The 24,346-nt window shown below is 54.2% G+C and overlaps 1 protein-coding gene and 1 non-coding gene across 2 annotated transcripts in view; both read right to left on the bottom strand.

Annotated features, from left to right (window-relative positions):
* The window catches only part of ARHGAP23 (Rho GTPase activating protein 23), a 39,790-nt gene that overhangs the window by 6,671 nt on the left and 8,773 nt on the right, over nucleotides 1–24,346 (bottom strand). The window contains exons 3-13 of the mRNA XM_049638160.1: nucleotides 20,738–21,232; nucleotides 19,380–19,441; nucleotides 18,970–19,100; nucleotides 18,189–18,310; nucleotides 17,643–17,798; nucleotides 12,578–12,656; nucleotides 9,755–9,828; nucleotides 9,385–9,474; nucleotides 8,444–8,569; nucleotides 2,708–2,749; nucleotides 2,053–2,149 (exon numbers count right to left, since the gene is read on the bottom strand). Of these exons, the coding sequence (XP_049494117.1) occupies nucleotides 2,053–2,149; nucleotides 2,708–2,749; nucleotides 8,444–8,569; nucleotides 9,385–9,474; nucleotides 9,755–9,828; nucleotides 12,578–12,656; nucleotides 17,643–17,798; nucleotides 18,189–18,310; nucleotides 18,970–19,100; nucleotides 19,380–19,441; nucleotides 20,738–21,232 (1,474 nt within the window). The remainder of the gene's footprint in view (nucleotides 1–2,052; nucleotides 2,150–2,707; nucleotides 2,750–8,443; nucleotides 8,570–9,384; nucleotides 9,475–9,754; nucleotides 9,829–12,577; nucleotides 12,657–17,642; nucleotides 17,799–18,188; nucleotides 18,311–18,969; nucleotides 19,101–19,379; nucleotides 19,442–20,737; nucleotides 21,233–24,346) is intronic.
* Nucleotides 16,829–16,962, bottom strand: LOC125927716 (small nucleolar RNA SNORA70). Its single transcript, XR_007459406.1, has one exon. It is a non-coding gene; the product is annotated as a small nucleolar RNA SNORA70 (small nucleolar RNA).

Below are 24,346 nucleotides of genomic sequence, written 5' to 3'. Positions count from 1 at the left end.
GGCTGCCTTGTGAACACGATTCCCTCTCCCCGGAGGCTTCAGGAACCAGGGAGTTCAGACATCTGAGCTCTCCCCAGGTGTCGGGAGTGTGATGGGCTTCTGGTGTCATTTCCCATGGCCCAGGGACGGTATTGATGGCAATCACCACTTCCTTTCGAGGTAGGAAGTGACGTCAAGGCTGCCAGTTGTGAGACCCTCATTTGTCAGGGTCAAAAGCAAGGAGGGCTTCTCTTTGGGCCTAGGTCCTCTCCCCTCCCCTCCTGTCCCTGTTACTCTGAAGCACTAGAGAGAAAATGCCAAACATCAGACGCAGTCCACGGAAACCACAATGAAACACAGCGAATCACAGATGCTCTGGAGAAATGGAGACCACACAGTGCACAGGCAAGGGGGCGCCCTACCTCCACCCTCACCACCACCCCCACTTCCGGGACAGGAGGAAGAAGAGGGACCCTGTGAATGATGGCGTCGAGGGGCAGACACCAAGTAGGTGGGACCCAGGAGGCAGAGCGTGCTGGTGACTAGGGCCTTGATAGGCTCCGCCTCCAGACTCCTGGTCCATCTGCCTTCCTGGGGGCAAGGCCCTGTTTATCACCAGAGTTACGAGAACGAGTAAAATCATTACATCGGTAGGACTGGGGTCCCGCTCCTTTAAGATCACTGGGGGTGGAGAAGGAACCACAACCAAATCCTGGCAGTGTCCTCTCCAGGACCGGGGAGGGGGTAGGCTGATCTAAGGACCTCCCGGGGTCTGACGGGGCAGTGGGCAGGCACAGTTAATCCACACTCTCTGGCAAGCAAGTGAGTCCTCCTCCCCACCCCTCCCCTGCACACGGTGAGAGGAGCAGATGGCCAACCACACAGTGACACACAAGAGGCAGGGGAGCGGCAGCAGGTGATTAGAAGAAACGGGGGGGCTCCTCTCTGCCATCCCCACCCACCTTGTCCCCTGGCTCCCTCCTCAGCCTGCCTCTTGTAACTAGGGGTGCTGCGCTAGGCCTCTGTCAGAGACAGGAGCCTTCATGAAGGGCGGCCCGCCCACAGGGCGGGAGAAGTTAATGCCTTGGGCAGAGGGGCTGCTCTGCTATGAGAGTCTACGGCCCTGAAACAGGACTTAGGGGCTGAGTGACCAGGGGCTCTGGTTTCAGAAGCGGGAAGAGTCAGCCCTCGGAGCCCACCAAGGCAGGAGCTGCAGTTATAGAGAGGCTTCTGAGGGTGACATCACTCGTGTCCCGCAGGCTGGGTCCCCCTACCAGCCAAGCCTCCCCCTGTCCAGATAACCGGAGGTGACCGGGTTCAGCACAGAGAAAAGCCCAGAGTCCGGGGACCGCGACAGAGGTGAGGGAGCAGTCATGCGGTGCCCAGACTTCCCGGCAAGGGGCCAGGATCTGGCTCCGACAAATGCCTCCTTCCTCCTGAGAAGGGGCTTTCAGATGGGAGGGCTAGGGTGGGGGTATGTTGTTCACAAGTGGGGGTAGCCGGTATGTCAAGGGTGAGGTGCTCACAGCCCGGGACCTTTCTGCCTGCCCCTCGGGCCTGCCCAGCCTTCTTATAATCACCCGCCACTGTTAGTGACCGAGGCCGCAAATGCCACACTGTACCCTTTAAATCTCCAACAGGTCCGCTGGAGGAGGGGAAGGGGAGAAGAGAGAGGCAGGGTTCAGGGGCAGGAGGAGAGCACAGGGAGAAGAGAGAAGGGGGCAGAGGGGTGCAAGGAGAAAAGGAAGAAAAATTAAAAAAAGGAACATGCCCAGAAGGACACAGCCCATGAGAAATAAAAAGCTTAGGAAGGAAACCAGTGAAGGAGGGCGAACAAAGCCCCTACCCAGCCCGGGGAGGGGCAGCTGAGCAGACAAGGAAGCGGGCCCACAGGCAAGCCAGACCTCCCCAGAGTGGAGAAGGCCCTGCCACAGCCCGGGTCTCTGTGGTGGGGGCAGGGAAGGGCCCCGCTGGGGCAGAGCAGGGAAGCTGGGCATCTGGCCAGGCATCTGGGACCCTTGGGAATGCGAATCCCACCCCCACTCCCACCCGTTCCCAAGCCCCTGCACTCACCTGAACCTGGGTCACCAGGGGGCACTGTCCTGCCAATGTTAGGCAGGAGGTACTCAATGTTGGGCACTGACTGAGGCTCCTTGTCATCCACAGGAGTCTGCAAACAGGAGGAGGGTCAGCCAGCATGTCCTCAGATGGCTGGACCGTGGATCCCGCAAAACGGGGTAACCTGAGGCAGGGCCCATGACTCCTCCATCAGATTGGGGCTCACCAACTGTCTCTCTCATCAGCCAGGCACTCTTGAAGGCAGGTCCTACACGTACCCCATTAGACTGTTTTGTGCCTTCTCCAACACCTTGACTGAACCCCAAAGGCCGGAGCTGTGTCTCCACCATCAGATTGGATCTTTCTAAGATCTATATCCTCCACATAAGACTGGAAGGTGGAGTCTGCCTTTGCTACTGGACTCAGTTTCCTTAGAGTGGCTTATACCTCCCCCCTTAGACTGGGGACTCATGAAGGCAAGGATTGTGTCTCCCATTAGACTGGAGGCTCCTGAGAAGAGGGCCTATGTTTCCTCCATCAGACTGGGAAGCCCCAAGGGCAGGGACCTTCCCCTGCTTGAGTCTTACTGCCTGCCCCCTCCCGGCCCCCAGCCTGAGATGCAGGCCCACCTCAGACCAGACCCACTCCACCCTCCCTCTGCATCACTTACTCTCTCTCCCTTGTCCTCGTCATCGCTGAAGAACCAGTCTGACTGCAGAGGAGACAAAAGGAAGTGGTGAAACTCAGCGTGGGAAGGGGCTGAGGGAAGACGGAGACACGGGCTCTGGACCTGCACAGTCCAGAGGACTCCACTCAGACGCCATATGGAATGGGGCAGGAGAAGGTCCTCCCTCTTCTCAACAACCCCCAGGCTGGCCTGGTCACTGGATGTTCCCAAGGGAACATGGATTCCCAGGACCAAACCCCACAGACTATGAGAAACCCTTGAGGAGAGAAAAGGCTGGACCCCAGTGCTGGAGGGAAATGCAGCCTGGAATGGGAAGGGCTGAGGATTGATGGAGGGCCAGTTCAGGAAAAGCTTCTCCGCCTGTTTTTCACTAGATATTGTCCAGAACACATCTATGGGGCTCGCTCCCAACCGCAAGCCAGAAGCGGGGACAGCAGTGCCATCTAGCGCAGGCTGGGTCCACTGCAGAGAGAAGGCCCACCTGTTGCGGCAGCCAGAAGAGCCCTGGGCACCACATTAGCTACTGGGGTTGCCACTCTCTCCCCCAGCCAGAAGACAGAAGTGCCGGGAGGGAAATGTTAGGGGGTTCCCTGAGGGGCAGGCAGGAAAGAGTTTTCACATAAATGCCAAACAGGATAGAAAATAAAGTAAAAATCTGATTCGTAAGTATGTTTTGTGAAATCTGAGAATCTTAAAGATAAAACCCTAAAAGTTTTCTGGAGGAAAAAAAAAGGTTGCTTACAAATGAGCATCAGCTGTAACTAGAACTTTCAGCAGCAGCAGCAGACATAAGAAGATAAGTAGTATTTTCCTGTATTGCTGGATTACAAACGCAGGAATTTTGAGCCTAGAATTTTATACCCTGCTAAACTCTCAGTTGAGTGTGAACTAAAGCTACCTGAAGACATCAGAAAGCTTGCTGCACAAAGATTCTCTTAACTGTGTATAGGAGCACAGTTAAGAAATGACCCCGGGGTGGAGTGACCAGCTCGGAGAGGTCAGGATGAATGTCCACGGTCAATCCAAGCAAGGATACTCATATACACATACAACTGTACACACACAAAGTATATCCATGACACTGTGGATTTCGAACACAGAGGGAGAAACCGGTGATGGGTGACAGTACACTAAGGCACTTGGTTTTTAGATGTGGTGGAAGGAAGACAATGGATATTGATGAGCTTTAGGAATAATCACTGAGAGTGAAGCATAAGTATGGGCTGTTATAATTGTATAATTAAACACAGATTGGGCTTTATACATTGTGTGATTTTCTTTTCTTTTTCTTTTTAATTTATTTGAGAGAGCGAGAGCGAGCGTGGGAGGGGCAGAGAGAGGGAGAGACAGAATCCCAAGCAGGCTCCACACGCTGTCAGCACTCGGGGCTTTAACTCATGAACCGTGAGATCATGACCTGAGCAGAGATCAAGCTGGATGCTTAACCAAGCAGCCACCCAGGCTCCCCTAAATTATGTAATTTTCATATCGGGAAAACAAAAATCAATCCATCGAAAGCAAGGTAGGACAGATGGAAAAGAAATAAAATGAAAATGGGGTAAACAAAAAATGACACTTAAGACGGCAGAGAGAAGTCCCAACAACACAGAAATTGGAATCAATGAGTTAAGCTCACTGGTCGAAAGTTAACACACACAGAATATTAGGGGCGCCTGGCTGGCTCAGTTGCAAGTGTGCAACTCGATCTCAGACTCATGAGTTCGAGCCCCACATTGGGCATTACTTAAAAAAAAAATACTGTTTGTTGAAAAATAAATAAATACAATAAGACAGGGAACGTGGATTGAAAGGATACGTATTACCCAATCAGACTGGGTAATTATGGCGGGAGCAAAGTGGGGTCAGGGATGAAGGGGGAAACAAGGAGACTTGCAGGTTGATTATGACCATGTGCCATGAACCTCAGTTATTATTCGTCACAATCTGGCATATTATTAACTCAAATAAGTGGCAAAGGAGAGCAACAAGAAAGAGAAGAGAGGATAAGAAATAATGCAAGATCGAAAGTCAGTCTTCTCGGGCTCAAGTCCACCTCAGGTAAATGACTTCTTTGAGTCTATTTACTTATCTGTAAAATGGGCCTATCAGGAGTATCTACTTCTAAAATTGTGGTGAGAAGGAAAATGAAATCCGGTATGGCTATTATAAGAAACTAGAAATACCAAGTGTTGATGAGGATGTGGGGAAAAGGGAACTGTCACACACTGTTGGTGGGAATGTAAATTGGTGCAGCCACTATGGAAACCAGCAGGGAGGTTCCTCAAAAAATTAAAAATAGAACTACCCTACGATCCAGGAATGTCTGGGTGGCTCCGTCAGTTAAGCATCCGACTCTTGACCTCTGCTCAGGTCCATGACCTCACAGTTCGTGGGTTCCAGTCCCGAGTCAGTCTCTGCACGGACAGCGTGGAGCCTACTTGGGATTCTCTCTCTCTGTCCCTGCCCCTACTTGTGCTTTCTCTCTCTGTCTCTCTCTCTTAAAATAAACAAATAAACTTAAAAAAAAAAAAAAAAAGAGCTACCCTATAATCTAGCAATTCTGCTTCTGGGTATTTATCTGAAGAAAACAAAAACACCAAGGAGAGATATATCTACAACAACTAAGACACGGAAGTGGCCTGAGTGCCCACTGATGGAAGAATGGGTCAAGAAGATGTGGCGTGTATATAAAATGGAATACAACTCAGCCACTGAAAGAAGGAAATCTTGCCATCTGTGACCACATGGATGGACCCTGAAGGTACCACGCATGCTAAATGAAACAAGTCACACAGAGAAAGACAAGTACCGTATGATCTCACACGTGGAATCTAAAACAAACAGATAGACGCAATCCAGGCTCATAGGTACAGAAAACAGGCTGGGGTGGGGCCGGGAGTGGGGGGTGGGCAAAGGGGGTGAAGGGGGTCAAAAGGTACAAACTTCCAGTTGCAAAATAAGTAAGTCGCGGGGACGTAGCCTAGAGCATGATGACTGTGGTTAACAATACTGCATTGTGTTTTTGAAAGTTACTAAGAGAACAAGACTGAAAAATTCTCATGGCCAGAGAAGCAATTGTAACTATGTACGGTGACGGTATATGTATAGCGCTGATCATCTCACGGATATATACAAATACTGAATGGTCGTGTTGTTACACGTGAAACTAATCTCATGTCAATTATACCCTCCGCTTAAACATTTCAAAAATAATGAAATACCATGTGTAAAATATTTAGTACAACACATTGCTAATGTACAATGAATGTTAGCCATCATTAAGAAAAAGTGCAGTCCCCAGAGACGGGCTGAATAGAGGGAGCCCTAAGAAGCCCAGCCTTTAATTCGGTTTGGAGGTACCCAAAAGTGCTGTGGGAGCCCAGAAGCTTCCGGGTAGCCCAGAGTTTTCTGGAAGAATTCACGCTAGCTGGTGCCACCCTGCTTTTGCACATCCCTGTGCCTGGAACGCTTTCTCCCTGCTCTGAATGGCTAAATTCCTCCGGGTGTCGTAAGACAGTTAAACTCGCCCCTGACTACGCTCCCAGCCCTATAGCCGGGGCAGGGTTAGGTCCTTCCATGGGCTTCCCTGGAGATAGTCCAGAGAATGAAGAAATGACATCTTCACTGAGGTACTGCTCCTTCACAGCAGGGCCTGGGTTCCAGTCACCTCTGCATCCCAGCACCTGCACCTGCCTCTGGGATGCCGATGAGGTCAATAATGGTGGTCGCTAATTCATATAACACCTCTTAGCCGCTAAGTGGCATTTTAAGTGCTTCACGGACATTAACGCATGTAACCCTCACAATTACCGTGTGAGGTGAGCATTATTATCATCTCCACTTTACAGATGAGGAAACTGAGGCAAAAAGAGGGTAAGTCCCTTGTTTAAGGCCCCACAGCATGTAAGGAGCAGAGCCAGAGTTGAACTTCAAGCAGGCGGGCTCCAGAGCCAGTGCCCTCAACTGCTACCTCAGCGGTTCTCAAGCGGGGTGCCTCTGCCTCCCGTCCCCCGGGGGGGGGGGGCATTTGGGAAAGTCGGCAGACATTTTCAGTTGTCACGACTGGAGGGAGGGTCCTGGCATCTAGCCAGAGATGTTGCTAACCATCCTGCGCTACACAGGACAGAGCCCCACAAAGAATCATCTGGCCCCAAAGGTCACTAGTGCGGAGGCTGAGAGATCCCAGTGTATGCAGAGCGGCAATCATGTTCGAACAAATGCCTTGACGTGGTCTTTGGGTTGCAGCTGACTTAGTAAACATGGGAATGAGCTGGTTGGTGACTTGCCACTGGGAGGACAGGAGCCCCGGGTAGGGAGGCCAGGTGATGGCCGCAAAGTCACCCACGACCTGCAGCCATCCGCTGACGGGCCAGGGGCTCAGAGCCAGAGTCAGAGAAGTCTCTGCCGAGGTCCGATCCTGCCTGGGCCCGTGACTCCAGGGGCTCCGGGGGCCACGTGTTAGACTGGAGAGCTGAAATTTTCCAAGGGATAAGTTTTCCCAGACTAAGGGAAATGTTGGAATGAGAACAGGCTTTGACGTTCCCTCCCAAGGCTCAGAGCCCTGACCACCCAGTGGAGGAAGGAAATAAGCGGGCAAGGCCAGTCGGCATGACCAAAGTCTACCCCACTGCCTCACGTCACTGACCCTGGCCGGCCAAGCCAGCTCTAGGATGGACCCCGGAGTCTGGCCTCCCAGCAGGGGCCGAGGAAAGCACCAACTTTGGTCAGACAAAGCTGGCTTACAATCCTGGGGCTGCCACTTATAAGCTGCGTGACTTTGAGCAAGTCACTTTGCTTCTCTGAGCACCGGTTTCCTCATCTGTAAAATGGGAGTAACATGACCTGGTTTCCCTTCCCTAAAGTATCTGTGACGTTGCAGACGCTGAGGACCCCATTCCGCTGGCCAGCTGCCAGTCTTATTTCTCCTGGCAGGAGGGGGTTGGGTTCCATCCACAGGCAGATTTGGAAATGGGAAATCTGTGATTTTTTTTTTTTTTCTTGAAAATCTAGGATTTATAAAAGCATCCCTTAGGGCCCCAGAAGGGGGAGGCGCTGCCCTGAGTTTGGCTCTAGAGGACCAAAGCCTCCTGCGCCCTCTGCTGGCCGCTCTAGGTTCTCATCCCATCCTGGACAATAACTAGACTCCTTAGACACAACAGGGCTTGTGGTGCTTCTGGGAGCCATGAGAAGCGGGGAGACCAGCCCAAGACATACAGAGGACAAGTGCAGGATCCTGTCTTAGCCCTTGCTCCGCCCTGCCTCATCTGCGTCCCCTCCCCGGGCATCACCATTTGCTCCCCCAAGCCTCAGCGGGGCGGCAAGGCAGAGCTCTGCCCCTGCTCCCTACACCCGTCTGCGTGTTTCTACCAGGACACTTTTCCTGGGGCCCCCTTCTGAACGTGCCCCTGCATTCACCCCTTGGCTGTCCAACCCAGCAGCACTTTCCCTGACCCTCCTCTGCCCTCTGACCCTCACCCTCATCTTAGAAGCTCAGGGGCCTCCTGATTCTCCTGCTGGGAATGGAACATCCTAGAAAGACAGGGATTCTAGGATCCATTCCTGTTTGGTCCGGAAACGCAGCCCATCGCTTCGGAAGGGCATGTGCCATCCCAGGAGCATTTGCTGAAGCTGCCTCACCCTCCACTGAGCACATCCGCCCAGGCGAGCAGGAGCGAAATGCCCAGGGGGACATGGCCTCCGCCTGGAGTGGCTGCTTACGTGCTGGATCAGCGTCTCCACGATCTTATAGCGATCAGGCATGTGGGTCACCATGTCCGCCATGTTGTCCTCAGACGTCCTCACCAGCGTCGGCCCGAAGACCAGGGCCAGGTTCCTGGGCTCCATCTGGGCAGGGGAGGAAAGCAGGTCAGCATCAACACTCCATGAGCTCTGACCTCCAGTCCCCCAGACCTCCCTCACCCCAGGCCCCTCAGGCCCACGGCCCATCCTGAGCTATGCCTGGCTTAGGGGATGGACACCTCCTTGCTGGGTAAGGCAATGCCTCGCAAGGCCAGATTTCAGCCTCGCTCATCCCCAGGCCTAGCAGCCGAGAGCAGTGCCCAGCCTGCTCACCCATACCGTGCTAACAGTGACAGATGCCAGAATAGGGACCTGCTGGAGGTTCTAAGGGTATTTTAAAACTGGGAGCATTCCTATAGCTCCATTCATTTTTGCAGAACCAGAAAATACAGAGGTCTGATTAGAAAAACACAATGTGGCATGAGAGACTGGTTTAGTCTGTAGAGTGAGCAACGCTTGATTTTAAGGTTATGAGTTTGAGCCCCATGTTGGGTGTAGAGATTACTTAAAATATTTTTTAAAAAAGGAAAAAAAAAGAAAGAAAGAAAGAAAGAAAGAAAGAAAGAAAGAAAGAAAGAAAAATGCAATGCAAGGGATTTGAGCTAAATCCGAGAATAGATTTCCATCAGACACAGAGGGACTGTGGCTCTCTGCCTCTGTGAGACCCTTCAGAAACTCCGGAGATGGCCCTCCGGGGAAGAAGCACTGGCTGGCATGGAAGGGTGGGGTGGGGACAGAGTGACTAGGGAGGAGGGTGTGCCTAGAGGGCCTTGGGATTATCTGACCTGGAAGAGTCTAGAATATGCTGAAAGGACCCTATATGCCTCCTTCCCCCATATTCCATGCCAGAGTCCCCCCACCTTGTTTTTCTCCGAGTGGTCAGCAATGGTCTTCAGATGGCCCACGAGGAATTTGAGAGTCTCATAGTAGTGTCCTGGGAGATCCCGGATCTGGGCGGGAGCGAGAAGGGGCATGGGGCTGTGATGGCCTCCCCATCTCCCCAGCACACCCCACAGGGGCTCCCACCGCCATACCTCCGGGGTCTGGAAACCACCTTCTAGCCAGCCCCCTTGGAGAGATGGAGAAACAGAGGCCCAGAGCGGAGAAGGGCGTCTCCAAGGTCACAGAGGGAAGTGGCGGCACTGGGCTCCAGGCCTCCCGGGGGGGGGCGGGGGGGGTGCTCTCCAGGCCCAGTGTGCCTTTTGCCCGAGGGCGTCTCTCTTTCCTTACCAGCTTCCGGAGCGTCTTCATCCGCTCTCTCGAGTCTTCGATGCGATTGGCCTCGATGAAGTCGTTGTATTTGTCTAGAACACAGTGAAGACTCTTTAGAGAGGTGGGAGGCAGTCCCTTCTCCCACTCTCACGGTGCTTCCAAGCTGAGGAGGCCCAGGCTGCTCCAGCTCAGCATCGGGGGGGGGGGGGGCAGCTCCATGACCTTGTGTCTATGTGACCAAACCCACTACAGCTGCACTCAGGGGCGCACCTGACCTGGGGCAGCCCGGGTGTGTTTGGGAAGAAGCAGGACCTGAGCCGCACGTGGATACTGGAAAAGAGGTCCTCGTCCCAGGCTCTGGGACAAGGACACCACAAGGTCAGAAGAGGTTACCTAGAAAGAGGGAGGGGCCCTTTCAGCCTCCAGATGCCCACCCCACCTGTGTCAAAATGCCCCCCAACTCCCTTCAGAAGAAGTGCATGGGGAACTTTAAAACATGGAACAGGCTAAGTTTATTCTGAAACTCATCTGACGAGTAGATGCATAAGGAGAGCGGAGAACAGTCTGTAAAGGAAGAGTCACGAGGGAGGGCTTGCCCTATCCGATACTGAAACGCGCTAAAAAGATAGCATAGCTTCAGCAGCCTGGGCCTCACGGAGGAGGTTGGCCAAGGACAAGGACACAGAAAGGAGGGGAACAGGCCACGTGGATCTTTACTATGTGATAAAGGCAGCGTTTCAAATCAGTGGGGAAGGATGGAGGGGTCAATAAATGTCCCTGGGACAATTAGCTATCTTGTTGGGGGAACAAAAATCCATTTCCAGCCCACATAAGAATACACAAACATGTGTGACCGCATGAGAGAGCCAAATGTCAAAGTTGCTAAAATCTTGGGAAAACCAAGAAAACGTCTTTACAACCATAAGGCCTTCCTAAACACGAGATGCAGGATCCATTAAAGATAAACAGCTTTGACTACACTTAATTGTTTTCAACTTCTGCCCTGAACAGTTAATAAGCAAATGGCAGACCGAGAGCAAATCTCCGCAAAAACTAGCCAAGGGTTAATACCCATAATACACAAGAGCTTGTCTCGTACAAATCGATACCAAAAAAGACAAACAGCCCAATAGGAAAATGGGCACACGGTCTGAACAGGAAATGAGAGGAAACAGAGAAGGCCAGTAAACTAATGAAAAGATAGTTAATTTCCCTAATAATGAAAGAAATGAAAATGAAAACATAACGAGATGACATTTCCCTCAACCAATTAAGAGAAGTCTAATAAAATGCTGATAACATCGAGGGTGGATGGGGCCAATTCTCTCCTATGCTGTTGGTCAGAGTATGAACTAGGGCCTTCTTCTCAGAGGGCAGCTTGACATTAGCTTTCAAAAATGTTGACCAGGACTTTGACCTGGAAATTCTACAGTCTAGGAACCCACCTCTAGGACACCGATCCGGGCGTGTAGGGACACCTTCAAGGAAAGCCATTGCAACGTGTTTTGTAAGAGCAAAAATTTGAACACAACCTGAATATCCATCAATAGGGGAGTGATTAGGCAAATTATAGTCTATTCCGACTGTGAACTACCAGGTGGTTGATTTAAAAGAAGAACGGGGTAGAGCTCTTTGTACAGACACGAATGAATCTCAGAATGACAAGCCTCCTTTTGTTAAGAGCCCCCACCCCCCCCACCCCCAGGGGTGTGCTGAATCCTGCTCACACCGGCTCCCGAGGGCCAAAGGTGTTCTCTTCTGACTCCACGTTGGTGGCAGCTTATCGGTAGCTTGAAATAAGGCACAGTAGGAGTAATTGCACCATGGAGACTACAGATCAAGGCTTTTTTCCCTTGAGAGCCAGATGGCAAACATTTGCCAGCACGCAGGCAAACTCACCCAACTCTAGACCCTATCTATGCATGGTTGCCTCCGTCACATGTGTAAGAGGGTCTGGGAAAACAAACAGATCAGCGAACGGTCAAGAGCTGGGCTCTGGAGCCGGAAGCCTGGGGCTGAATCCTGGCTCTGACACTGACAACGTGCGTGACCTTGGGCAAATGATTTAACCTCAGTTTCCTCATCTGTACAGTGGAGATAATAGTACCTACTCTCCATGGAGTTGTTGTAGGGAGCCGTGCTTGGCACAGAGCAAATGCTCAGAAAGGGTCAGGATAGTCTCCAGGGATAGGGACTAGGAGAGTGACAGGCACCTTCGGGGGTTCTTTATTTGCATCTATACTAAGTTTGTTACGAGCCCATGTTTCTCTTGTATTGAAACAAAAACCCAGGGTGCCTGGGTGGCTCAAGCGGTTAAGCCTCAACTTTGGCTCAGGTCACGAGCTCGCGGTTTGTGAGTTCGAGCTCCATGTCGGGTTCTATGCTGACAGCTGGGAGCCTGGAGCCTGCTTCAGATTCTGTGTCTCCCTCTCTCTCTCTCTGCCCCTCCCCTGCTCTCTCTCTCTCAAAAAAAATAAATAAATAAACACTGGGGCACCTGGGTGGCTCAGTTAGGCATCCGACTTTGGCTTGGGTCATGATCTCACTGTTCCTGAGTTCAAGCCCCACGTCAGGCTCTGTGCTGACAGCTCAGAGCCTGGAGCCTGCTCTGGATTCTGTATCTGCCTCTCTCTCTGTGCCCCTCCCCTGCTCACACTCTGTCTGTCTCTGTCTCTCAAAAATAAATGTTAAAACAATTAAATAAATAAATAAATAAATAAGCATTAAAAAAAAAAAAAACCCAATGAGTAAAGCCAACAAACCCAATAAAACGAAGTGGTCAGAGTGCAGCACAGACAGGTGTCCCTCCTCCTCCCGTCCTCCACTTCCACCCCCACTCACCGTCGGTGAAAAGAGGCTCAGGCAGTTTTCGGAAGAAGGACTTGAGCAGGCTGCTGATCACATTGAGGTCCTGCCAGCGCTGGGGAGAGGGCGAAGACGTCAGGTCCCAGGCAGGCCCAGCGGGGTGCGCAGACCCCATCCCCGCCCCCCAGGCCCAGCCCAGGTGCCCACGCCTCCATGCTAGTCTAGCCCGGCCCCGCCCTCCCTGGGGTACACCCACACCAAGCTCTGCCCAGACCAGGGAATCTCCGGCCTAAGGAGACTCATCAGGGTGGTGGCGGCAGAACAGCGCCCAGCTAGGTCCTGGCCCCCTGACCGGCTGGCCCCGACCCCTCCCTGCTCCAGCAAGCCCAGTGAGCTCCCGCATTTGCCCACCCACAGCAAGTACTAGGTACCTCCTTTGGTGCAAGCACTATGGGACGGAAGTGAGAGAAACCTCCTTGGTGGTTGGACCTCTTCGGGCCTACCAGCACTCAGTCCTGCCTCCCAGGGCTCCCCATTTAGTGGAGAGCCACCCTTGGAACCCCTCTCCTTATCCATGACATAGCAGTCATTCATGCCTGGCACCTGCCTATCTCAGGCCTTTTGCACATGCCAATTCCCTCCCCTAGAAGTTTCCTCCCCTGCCCTTCACAGGCCAGCCTCCTCATCCTACCCAAATGCCATCTCTGCAGAGACGCCTTCCCTGACAGTCACAGCTAACACAGCCACCACTGCCCCTGCCCCGTCATCTGTACAACAGCCCTGACCTTGTTTCTTCCATGGCACTTGCCACACTTTGTCACCGTTGTATGCATTTTTTTCCTTCCCTGCCTACCTGCCTGGCAGGACTGTCTGTCCTGTCCTGTCTGCCCTGTCCCCCACTGTGCTCCTACCACCTAGTGAGCTCAGTTAGCCTGGCACCTATATGGCCTAAGTCAGTAGTTCTCAACAGGGGCAGAATCACACCCCCAGGGACAGAACCCCCTTGGTTTCCACAACCAGAGTCTGGGGATGCTTTTAATTAAACTTTCTGTGATACACAGGACACCTTCCCACAACAAAGAATTATTCTGCAAGGCATCAAGATTGAGAAACCTGGGTTGTTGTTTTTTAATGTTTACTTATTTTTGAGAGAGAGAGAGAGAGCGCACACGCAGGGGAAGGGCAGAGGGAAAGGGACACAGAATCTGAAGCAGGCTCCAGGCTCTAGGCTCCAAGCTGTCAGCACAGAGCCCGACGCAGGGCTCAAATTCACAAACTGCAAGATCATGACCTAAGTCAAAGTCGGAAGCTTAAACAACTGAGCCACCCAGGTACCCCAAGAAACCCTGTTTTAAATAAATGGGTGGTTGGGGCGCCTGGGTGGCTCAGTTGGTTAAGCATCGACTTCAGCTCGGGTCTGATCTGTTTGTGGGTTCAAGCCCCACATCGGGTTCTGTGCTGACAGCTCAGAGCCTGGAGCCTGCTTCGGATTCTGTGTCTCCCTCTCTCTCTAATCTTCCCCCGCTCACATCTGTCTCTCTCTCTCAAAAATAAATAAACATTAAAAAAAAAATTGTTTTTAAATAAATGGATTGTTGAATGCAAGAATGAATGAAGCATGGCCGGTCACTGTCCCTTGTGTCCACGAGGGGGCACCATCACCCCGTGCAAAGTCCAGGGTAACAGCCTTGACCGGAAGGGCTCAGAGTAACTCAGGCCCGGAAAACAAGGTAACACCTTCCACAAAGACACGCAGCTCCACAACACACACACTCAGTACAATGGCCCCACACCATCCCACAAAGAATACCCTCCCCCTCAGGTTCATCAGGAGTTACGGTCACCCTGCCCACAGCACTTAACTTCCAGCAGTCCCCAAGACAGAGGACAGGACTGGTGTCTGAGACAAAACTACAGGCCCAGCACACTCTGGGCCCTGACTTGGGTCTGCTGCCCCCCAGCCCCGGCCATGCTTCTCCCTGGCTAAGCCCCGGCGAATGTGCTTTTGGGCATATCCACCCCAAGCCAGCACAGGGACCGCCCACCTGCCCCATCACCTCCTGGCTGTTCTCATCTCCCAGCTGCCAAACCCAAGGCTTCTGGACCCCTCCCACGTGCACACATCTGCCACTCATCCCCAGCCTCACCTGAGCCCCCCCCTCCTCTGTCCCACACGGAGCCTGGCCCTTCACTCCTGCTGCCCACCCTCTGCCCACATAGCAGTTCCCTCCATCGTCCCACTCTGTGCCCCAACACCACCGTGTCCATCCTCCAGTGCACTCTTGGGGACCGCCTGTTTGTGCCATCACCCCAAATCCGGGGGGGGGCCTGCCTGACACATCTTCCCTCTCGGGCCCTACTCCCCAGTTTCTGCCAGAGAGATACCACCAGCCCCCAGCTCAAACGTTGGCTCCTCCCTGCACCCCCCCCCCCCCTCTCATGTGGTCAACTCCTAGAGCTGCTCCCATCTTCCTTATTCCCCTGGGGCCACCGTGTCCTCCTGGCCCCTTGCACTTCCCCCATGTCAGCAATTTCTCCCTTGGATGCCCCGCTCTGGGCCTCCCTCATTTGTATCCGTCAGACATAAGCTAAAGCAGACTCCACGCTCATTTATGCCTCCCCAGCTGAAGAACCACTGAAGGCTCCCTATTGTCCCCACTGTCAAGATCAAAGACTTCAGTGGCACCATCAAAAGCCCTCCACCTCCTGCCCCGGGCCTCATCCTCCCCACTGGCAAGCCCAGGAAGGAGGAATGAAACGGGCCTGTTCTCTGTCTCGACACTCAGACCCTGCTCTGGGATTTTGGAAAATGCCATCGTTCCCAGCCTGGACTGCCTTCTTGTCCGCCTGCCCCCTCCCGTTCACGCTTCAAAGATTCCACCACTCAAGTCTACCACCTGCTCCGGCCCTCGGCATCTTCTCCTTCCTCATCGCACAATCTGGCCCTTGGTGAGAGAGCAGCCTTTTCCCTTGGCCACTGTCCCATACGTACTGATCTTGTCTCCCCCATTTTTTCCCCAAGGGCAGGAAGACGGTCAGGTATCGCATAAAGCTTCACTAAATATGTGACTCATGGGACCTCATTGCCCAGATTCATGGTTTTCCAAAAATCTTCTTCAGCAGAGCCCCTTTTTGCCAGACAGAATCATACGTGAAAACCCAATATGAAAAAAAAAAATGACATTCAAAACAGAACAAAGCAGATTTCTCTAGTTTGAACAAAGACCGGGGTTCCTGACCTGCTCCTAGCCTCCCACAGCTTTTTGGAGGAATACAGTTTGAGAAACACTGACCCTGCTGCAAATTCTGGTTTTTTTTTTTCACATTAAAATATCTCTTTGGGGGGCGCCTGGGTGGCTCAGTCAGTTAATCCTCCGACTTTGGCTCAGGTCACCATCTTGTGGTTCGTGAGTTTGAGCCCCGTGTCAGGCTCTGTGCTCACAGCTCAGAGCCTGGAGTCTGCTTCGGATTCTGTGTCTCCCTCCCTCTTTGTCTCTCCCCCATTTGCGTTCTGTCTCTTTCTCTCTCTAAAAATAAATAAAACATTAAAAAAAATTTTTTTTAATTCTTTTAATATATATTTTTTTGGGGGGCGCCTAGGTGGCTCCGTCAGTTAAACGTCTGGCTCTTGGTTTTGGCTCAGGTCATGATCTCATGGTTTGTAGATTCAAGCCCCACGTGGGGCTCTGTGCTGACAGGGCAGAGCCTGCTTGGGATTCTTTCTCTCTGCTCCTCCCCTGCTCATGCTCGCTCTCTCTCAAAATAAATACTTAAAAAATATATATATTTCTTTAGTTTTTTTCCAGCTTTACTGAGAACTGACATTTTTTTTAAAAAGCGAGCTTTTTTTTTTTTTTACAGGAAGTGGAACTTATTGGTGGGCATGAATAGGGAGGGACAGCGCCAAGGTTCTCATGAATGCAGAACCCAGCAGTTGTCCAAGGGGCCACGATTAGGGATGTATTTGACCCCCAGCCATCTGGGATGAGCCACTTTTCGGCCATTACGTCTACAAATTCATCCGCAATAAACTGAGTAAAGCCCCACTTCTTGGGAATGTGGATCTTCTGGCGGCCGGGGAACTTGAACTTGGCCCTATGTAGGGCCTCGATCACAGACTCCTTGTTCTGCAACTTGGTACAGATAGACATGATGACTTGGCCGATGCGGACCTTGGCCACCGTGACCGGGGGCTTTCCAAAGGTGCCCCGTCCCCCCATACCGCATACCCGTCTGGAGCCTAGACCGGAGACAGCATGAGGCCAAACCTCAATGTCCACTGGGAAAGGCTGTCTCCAAGGTCCCTTAGGGCAGCCTATACAATCGACAGGCTACATACACCACCAAGGAGGCTGCTGTTTGCAGCCGCGGCACCCTGGGTCCCCGTGGGGAAAGAGCACAGTCGGCTTAACCGGCTGCTGAACCTGCTGCAAACTTTTAAGTGTGGCTGTCAGACTGCTTCACGAGCCGGCTTTGTCTCATCTGACCGGCCCCTCCTCTTCCCATGTTGCAACCATTTGAAGTCCTGGAGGCTCCAGAAAATACCACAGGCTCCCCTTCCAAGCCAGGGGTCTGCGGAGCACAGCCTGTGGGTCAAGTCCAGCCTGCGGCCTGGTTTTGTGTGGCCCTGGAGCTAAGAACGGTTTTCACGTGTTTAAAGGACTGAAGAAAAAGAAGGAGGAGGGGGAGGAGACCGCGTGGTAACCAGCACCTAAAACATCTGCTACCTGGTCCTTTACAGAGAAGGTGAGTCGACTGTTGGCAAACCTTCAGGGCCCGCCCCTTCGCCCAGGCCATTCCCTTGGCCCGGAATGCCCTCGCCCGGCTTTCACCGGCGTTTAGTGAACTCTACTCATCCTCAAGGCCCCCAAACTATTGCCAGCGAGCCTCTGCCTCAAGGCTCCCTAGCCACGACTGCACCTGTCAGGCCTCAGTCGGGGGGATGCCCATCCCCGGGCCTGGCCCGCAAGGACAGGTCCCGTCTCACCCGTCTTCGTGCCCCGGCCCGCTGCCAGGCACGCTGCAGGGTACAAGGAACACGACAGACACACACGCCGCCTCGGCCCCTCCCCGCCTCCACAGACTCCCCGGCTGCACCCACCTCATCCTGTAGGTTGATGTCCCCGGGACCACGGTTGAGCTGCTCCTGTAGGCTGGACACCACTGCATTGTTACCAGGCACTCGGTAAATGCCCGTGGACTCCAGACCCCGTGCCTCCACGATGCGACAGCACGCAGCCACGATCAAGGGGACCCGCTGGGGACAGGCAGGGCAGACGTGTTAGGAAGGTAAAAGGCAGGATTCCCCACCGGTGAGCCAGAAGAGGGGGGAAGGCCAAGACGGGAGCAGTGCACAGCCGGAGCTGCTGCCCGGGGGCCCCATGCAGGGGAACAAAAGGCCCTCACCGTCTCCGGGCACCAGAGCCTCACCACGGTGGGCACAGGAGCACTGACTGGAGGGCGGGGATTCCGGGCTCTGCCTCAGTTCTGCTGTTCCCTCCCTGGGCTCTGCCCCCCGACAACCCCCACAACCGCGGTGTCTCTAAGATGAGGCGGAGAGCTGGTTCCAAAGTCCCTCACAGCTCTGACCCTCTGTGCCTTGGTCTGCCCCCTTCTCTGCCTGCCCTGGAGTACGGCAGGGGCTCACCTGGTTCTCTATGGCTGGTTGGCACTCCTCCAGACGGACCCCAAACGCCCTAGGAGCTGCCTTCTTGTTCTTCTTGATGATGTTGATGCCCCATGGGGTTTTGGGAGTGGTAGCACTGTCATCTGGGGTCGGAGAAGGCAGACAAAGTCAGGGTGAGCGGGGGGCGGGGGCAGCCGGGGAGGGGCAGCAGCCACGCTTGGTCACACACACCCACCCATGTTTGGACATGTGGGGACTCCATCAGAAAGGCAACTGGAATGCTGAGGGCTGATGGGAAATTATATCCTGAGAGAAGGCCTCAGAGATGAGGGGGTTTATTCCTGAGGAGTCAGCCCTCGGAGGAAAGTAAGGACTTCTATATGGCCTCGAGGGCTAAAACAACAAGGTGGGGGTCGCAGATTCTGATACAACCAAAGAAAGAACTTTCTAATAGTCGAAAGTGTATAAAGAGGGAAAAGGCCGCCTCCAGAGAGGATGAGCCTCCTGCTCCTGAAGGGACACAGGCAGAGACTTGGAGAACACCCAGCTGGGATGTCACGGAGGGAAATCAGGTTCCAGGCCCTTCCAGCCCTGAGACTCTGAAAGCCCCTAGACCCTCACAGGCATACACACACAGGCTGACATACCAGGATAATCCTGGCACACACCCAACCCAACACATGTGTGTGCGCACACACACACACACACAAGCCCTTGGCTCCCATGTAGACCCACAGAACTGACCCCCACCCTCCCACATGTGCACACACACATACTGCCCCCTTAGCAGCCACCTTCCTACCCTTGCTCCCTGCGGACTGGTCCTGAGTCCTGAAGCCACGTGCGGTACTCTGTTTGAGGAACTCAGACTTGAGGCCCCCCAGGCCACGAGAGACTTTGGGGGAGGAGTCAGCTTTGGGCCCAGAGCTATGGCTGTGTAGGAAAAGGAGGAGAGGAAAAGTCTTCATCTGGGGTCACCCAACATGCCACCTGCCCCAGCTTCCTACCACTTTAGACCTCCCCTCCAGCCCTGACAAATCCCTCCTTGTCCTTCTGGGGACTGGAGGCTCTGCCTACCCACCCACCCACCCCCACCCCCGTAGAGGGTGATTCAGAGGCTGCCTCGGGCCCGGAGGTGGGCCAGGAAGATGACCTCTGTCTGGAGTGCCCCCCGCCTCATGGTCAAGACTATTCATGAGAGCTGGACCTCACCTTACTTTGCGATAATCATTAAGCTTCTTGCTGATCAGAGCTTGGTTGGCACAGCCGGGGTCCTGGAGGAAAGGAAAGAGAAAGCAGACCCCCTCAGTGCCCACAGCCAGCCAACTCAGGCCTCATCCCTGACCCCTGCCTCGGCTTCGCCAGCTGGAGGGTTCACACCCTGGAGCGAGAAAGACCAGGGCTGGACTCCCGAGCACCCCCTCACCAGCTGTGTGACCTAGGTAATCCACTGGCCTCTCTGAGCCTCAGTCTCCTCCACAGTAACAAAGAAGATAACATGGCAACCTCAGGGTTGGGCTGCAGAATTGTGCATGTAGCACTCATCACATTCCTGGCCAGGCACAGAGGAGATGCCCCTAGGACTGGCAGCCCTGGCAATAATGGAAGTCACGTGGGACCCCCTGACTGTACCCTGCTGGGGACAGCCCAGCCAGGCCCCCCAGAACAGGGGCCACACATTCCAGGTACCTTCCTCCCTACAGTAAGGAAAGACAATGTCCTGAGGGGAGCAGAGCCTGGTTCAGCCAAAGGATGTGTCTCTTGTCAGTAAGAGGGTCTGTGGCCCAGAGGCCAGGTGCTGGCACCCCTCTCCCCCTGGCCCACCATCCTCATGGCAGAGACCAGCCCCCGAGCTCAGGACCCCCACAGAGCTGTGTGCACGTGAGCAAAGGCACCTCTGTGCAGGCCCCTGCTGGAGGGGGGCGGGCAAGTGAAACGGAAACGTCAGCCCCGGCTCTGGGTGTGCAGCTGCAGCTGCCCAAGAGGGGGCGCCATTGAGAAACTACCCTGAAATCCCTGCCAAAGCCTTTGGCTCAACCAGTGCAGCTTGCTGCCAAAGGCCAATCCTCTTGGCCTCCTCCCAAGGTCAATGTGTTGGTGCCCTGCTGACAGGCCAGCCCTGTCAGAAGGGCAAGCCACGGTTCTGGCACAGGGGCACCGCATTCTGTAATTCACTCCATAAGAAACCCCGGCTTTCTGAAGCAAGACCTAAGGTTGGCCGGGAGCTGACCTCTCTGTGCCACAGCCTGCCCAAGGCAGTAATAATAATGATAATAACGATAATAATTCGTGCCCTCCCTATAGTTATTAGTGTTCCTGCCGGCCAGGGAGCACTGAGGGTGCCGAGGGCTCCGGGAGCCGCTGTCTGAATTTTCTCTTTACGCCAAAGCCCAGGCACGTCGGGCTGCAGGGGGTACCCCCTGTTGGCCCATTTTATGGAGGAGGGAACTGAGGCTCAGAGCGGTGAAGCGAGGTCCGCAGCAGGGGAGGGGCGGCCCTGGGGCCTCCCTGCACCCCCCCACACACACACTCCGCCCCGCCCCACCCCAGGTAGGCGGCCGGGCCCTCACCTCGCCCTCGGCCCTGCTGTTCTCTCGGATCGCTCTGATCCAGCCCAGCATGTCATCCCGGTCCTCAGCCTGAAAGAGATATTCACAGAAGTCAGCGGTGGTCAGCCGGAACACGTGCCTCCTCTTGGTCTCGCTGTAGGAGATGTCCACCAGGCAGGAGCCGATGCAGACGGGCGCCGCCTCGTCCTCACCTGCGACGGCCGCCGCCGCCCCCGCCGCCGCCGCCGGCCCGGGCTCCCGCCGCTCCTTGCTCAGCAAGAGGGAGCGCGCCCGCAGCGCGGCGTAGACCCGCTTCCACTGGCGCAGGCCGCCGCCCGCTTTCTGCAGGGAGACACGGAGGGGGGAGGGGGGGAGAGACACGGGAAGGGGGAGGGTGTGAGAGGCGGGGCCTGCCCTCCCCGCCCCCACAGCGCGAGGGGGCCCCCCCGGGAGCTGCAGGCGGCCACAGCAGTGGGGACCCCGCCCCCACGGCCAGGAGCCCCCTGCCCCACCCTCCTGCCCAGCCCCTTACCTGCCTGGACACCCCTACCCACCGTTCTCAGTCCCCCAACCTTCCTTTAAACACCAGCATCTTTAAACACTAGCATCCGACTTCGGCTCAGGTTGTGATCTCACAGCTGGTGAGGCCCTCGTCAGATCCTCTGTCTCCCTCTCTCTGTGCTCCTCCCCTGTCCAGTTCTCTCTGGCACTCTCAAAAATCAATCCACCAATCAATCAATACTAGCATCAACGGGGCACCTGGGGGGCTCAGTTAGTTAAAGCCTCCGACTTCGGCTCAGGTCATGATCTCGCAGTTCGTGAGTTCAAGCCCAGCGTCAGGCTCTGTACCGACAGCTTGCTCAGAGCCTGGAGGCTGCTCCAGATTCTGTCTCCCTTTCTCTCTGCCCCTCCCCCGCTCACACTCTGTCTCTGTCTCTCTCAAAAATAAACATTAAAAAAAAAAATACTAGCATCAACAGCATCTGGCATCAGCAATGCCCCCACAGCAGCAGTGAGGCCCCCACCCAGCCTAGCCCACCTTACATACATTCCTCGTAAAGCCGTTCCTAAGTCCACACACTGCCCCCTGCGCAGCAAACTGATCAAGAATTCCCCACCGCACCTGCTCTCCCAGCTTGTCTGCCCCTCGTTCAAGACTCCACTCTGTATCCTGGTCTCAGAGGCCACTCATAAGGTCACTCTGGCCCCTCGTGCTGCCGAAGCAGCTTCTCCGTCCGGCCTGGCCTTTCCCTTAGCCTCTCTGAGGCACGTTACCAGCCTGCAGCTCCTTCCTTCTCCAAGCCCTCTCTTGGCATCCGGGACCCCGTGGTTCCTGGTTTTCCTCCTCATTCCACTGGCTCCTTCTCAGTCTCCTCCATTGGTTTTCTCCCCCCACCCCAGCCCCCCACAACATGCTCTCATCAGCGGTTCTCAACTGGAGCGAATGGTCCCCAGAGGACATTTATCTGGACATATTTTCAGTCGTCACACCTGGAGACGTGCTATGGCATCTAGTGGGTAGAGGCCAAGGGTGCTGCTAAACACGCCCCGATGGCCAAGACAGCCCCCCACAACAAAGAATCATGGGGCCCCACATGACTCTAGAGCAGAGGCTAAGCCCCTGCCCTGCAGGAGGGGGAGCTCCAGAACTTTGTCCTGGGCTCCCCTTTCCCTGAATGTCTCTCCTGTGATGTCACCCACACCTGTGGCTTTAAATCCCATCTGTCTACTGATGGGGATTCCCAAAGGTATCCCTGGTCCAGCATCCTCCCCCGGCCCCCGCCCCCAGCCACAGTCCTGCACCTCCCACTGCCTACTCAGTGTCCCCATGTGCATGTCTCATAGGCACTCCACGGGGTACTTGATTTTTGTCACTAAACTTATTCCTCCACAGCCCTCCCCAACTTCTCCAGCTCAACACATCCACCCAGTTGCCCAGAAAACTAGGACTTGCCCTTGACCCCCCACCCCCTTCCTCACCCTTGACATCCAACCCATCAGGAAGTCATACCTGTGCTGCTTCCAAAACACCACCTGTCTCCACCGTTTCCCAATATCGACCACCTTGTCTATACCACCAGTACCTCTTACCTGGACAATGACACAAACCTCCCCAGTCCCACCCTCATCTCCTGCAATCCACTCTCCACCCCACAGCTGCCACCATGTTTTTTTTTTTTAAGTAATCTCTGTGCCAACGTGGGGCTCAAACTCACGACCCTGAGATCCAGTGTGACACACTCTACCCACTGAGTCAGACAGTCGCCCCTGCAGCCACCATTTTAAAATGTAAGCGAGATGGTGTCTCTCCCCTGCTTAGCACTCCCTGGTAGCTTCCCACCGCCACTGGAATCAAACCCAAGAACTTTCACGATGTGTCTCTCCCCCTCCAAACTCAGCTTCTCCCCCGACTTCTTTCTCGCTGTGTCAAGACACAGGGGCCCTTCTCTAGTGAACAAGCCAACCCTTTCCTTTCTTGGGGCCTTCGTTCTTTCTTGCTGTCCCTTCTGGCCAGAGCCCCTTCCCTCACTTCTCCATGTGGCCTCCTTCTTGCCCTTTAGATCTGAGATCAAATGTCACAAACATCACTTCCTCAGTGAGGACTTCGCTGACCATTTTTTCTTTCTTTTTTTAAAAACAAACATTTATTTATTTATTTTGAGGCGGGGGGTGGGGGGGGGGGAGTGGAGAGCGTGCATGAGTCGGGGAGGGGCAGAGAGAGAATCCCAAGCAGGCTCCACACCGCCGGCACAGAGCCCAACAAGGGGATCGAATTCACGAACCGTGAGATCATGGCCTGAGCTGAAATCAAGAATCAGACGCTCAACGGACTGAGCCACCCGGGAGTCCCCACTGACCATTTTTTTTAATAAAGGCAGCTCCCTGCTACCTCCAGAATTAAAGGCAATTCACATCACCCTGTTCATTTTCCCTGAGTGCTTACTGTAACCTCCGCTTAATGCTGATTGCGGATTTCTCCAGTAAATGGGAAGCTCCTGGGGGCCAGGAACTGGTCTGTCCTCTCACATCCTTAGCCCAGAGCCTACAGCCTCCACAGGCATAGGGTAAGTGCTCATCAATATTTATTGAATAAATGAATTAATGAATAAATCATCCTCGGAGCACCCTGAGGGCAGAGGCTCTCCCCCATCGAGCCCAGGGCTCCCTTCCTTGCACCGGTGGCCTACCTACCACTCATCCAACAGGGGCCTCTGCCCTCAGAACGAGCCAGATGAGGAAACTCTGTGGCTGGCGGGTAACACGGCCACATCTGACCATGAGCCCTGGCCACCACGACAGACCTGCCGGACCCAGACAGGATTGTCAGAGCAGGAAATGACATGACCCTCCAGGGGAATTTGTTTTCATGTTCATATTTTTATTTTGAGAGAGAGAGAGAGAGCAGGCGTGCAAGTGGGGAGAGGCAGAGAGAAAGGGAGAGAGAATCCCAAGCAGGCTCCAAGCTCAGCACAAAGCCCGACTCGGGGCTCGATCTCACGACCATGAGATCGTGACCTGAGCCGAAATCAAGAGTCAGATGCTTAACTCACTGAGCCACCCAGGCGCCCCTCCAGGGGAATTTCTTATGTCAGAGTGAGGGGGCGTGACAAGGTGACCCTTTTTTTTTTT

This window comes from Panthera uncia, chromosome E1 (genome assembly GCF_023721935.1).
Source record: "Panthera uncia isolate 11264 chromosome E1, Puncia_PCG_1.0, whole genome shotgun sequence".
NCBI lineage: Eukaryota > Metazoa > Chordata > Mammalia > Carnivora > Felidae > Panthera > Panthera uncia.
Note: the sequence above shows the minus strand (reverse complement) of the source record. Positions and strands in the feature narration are given on the sequence as shown.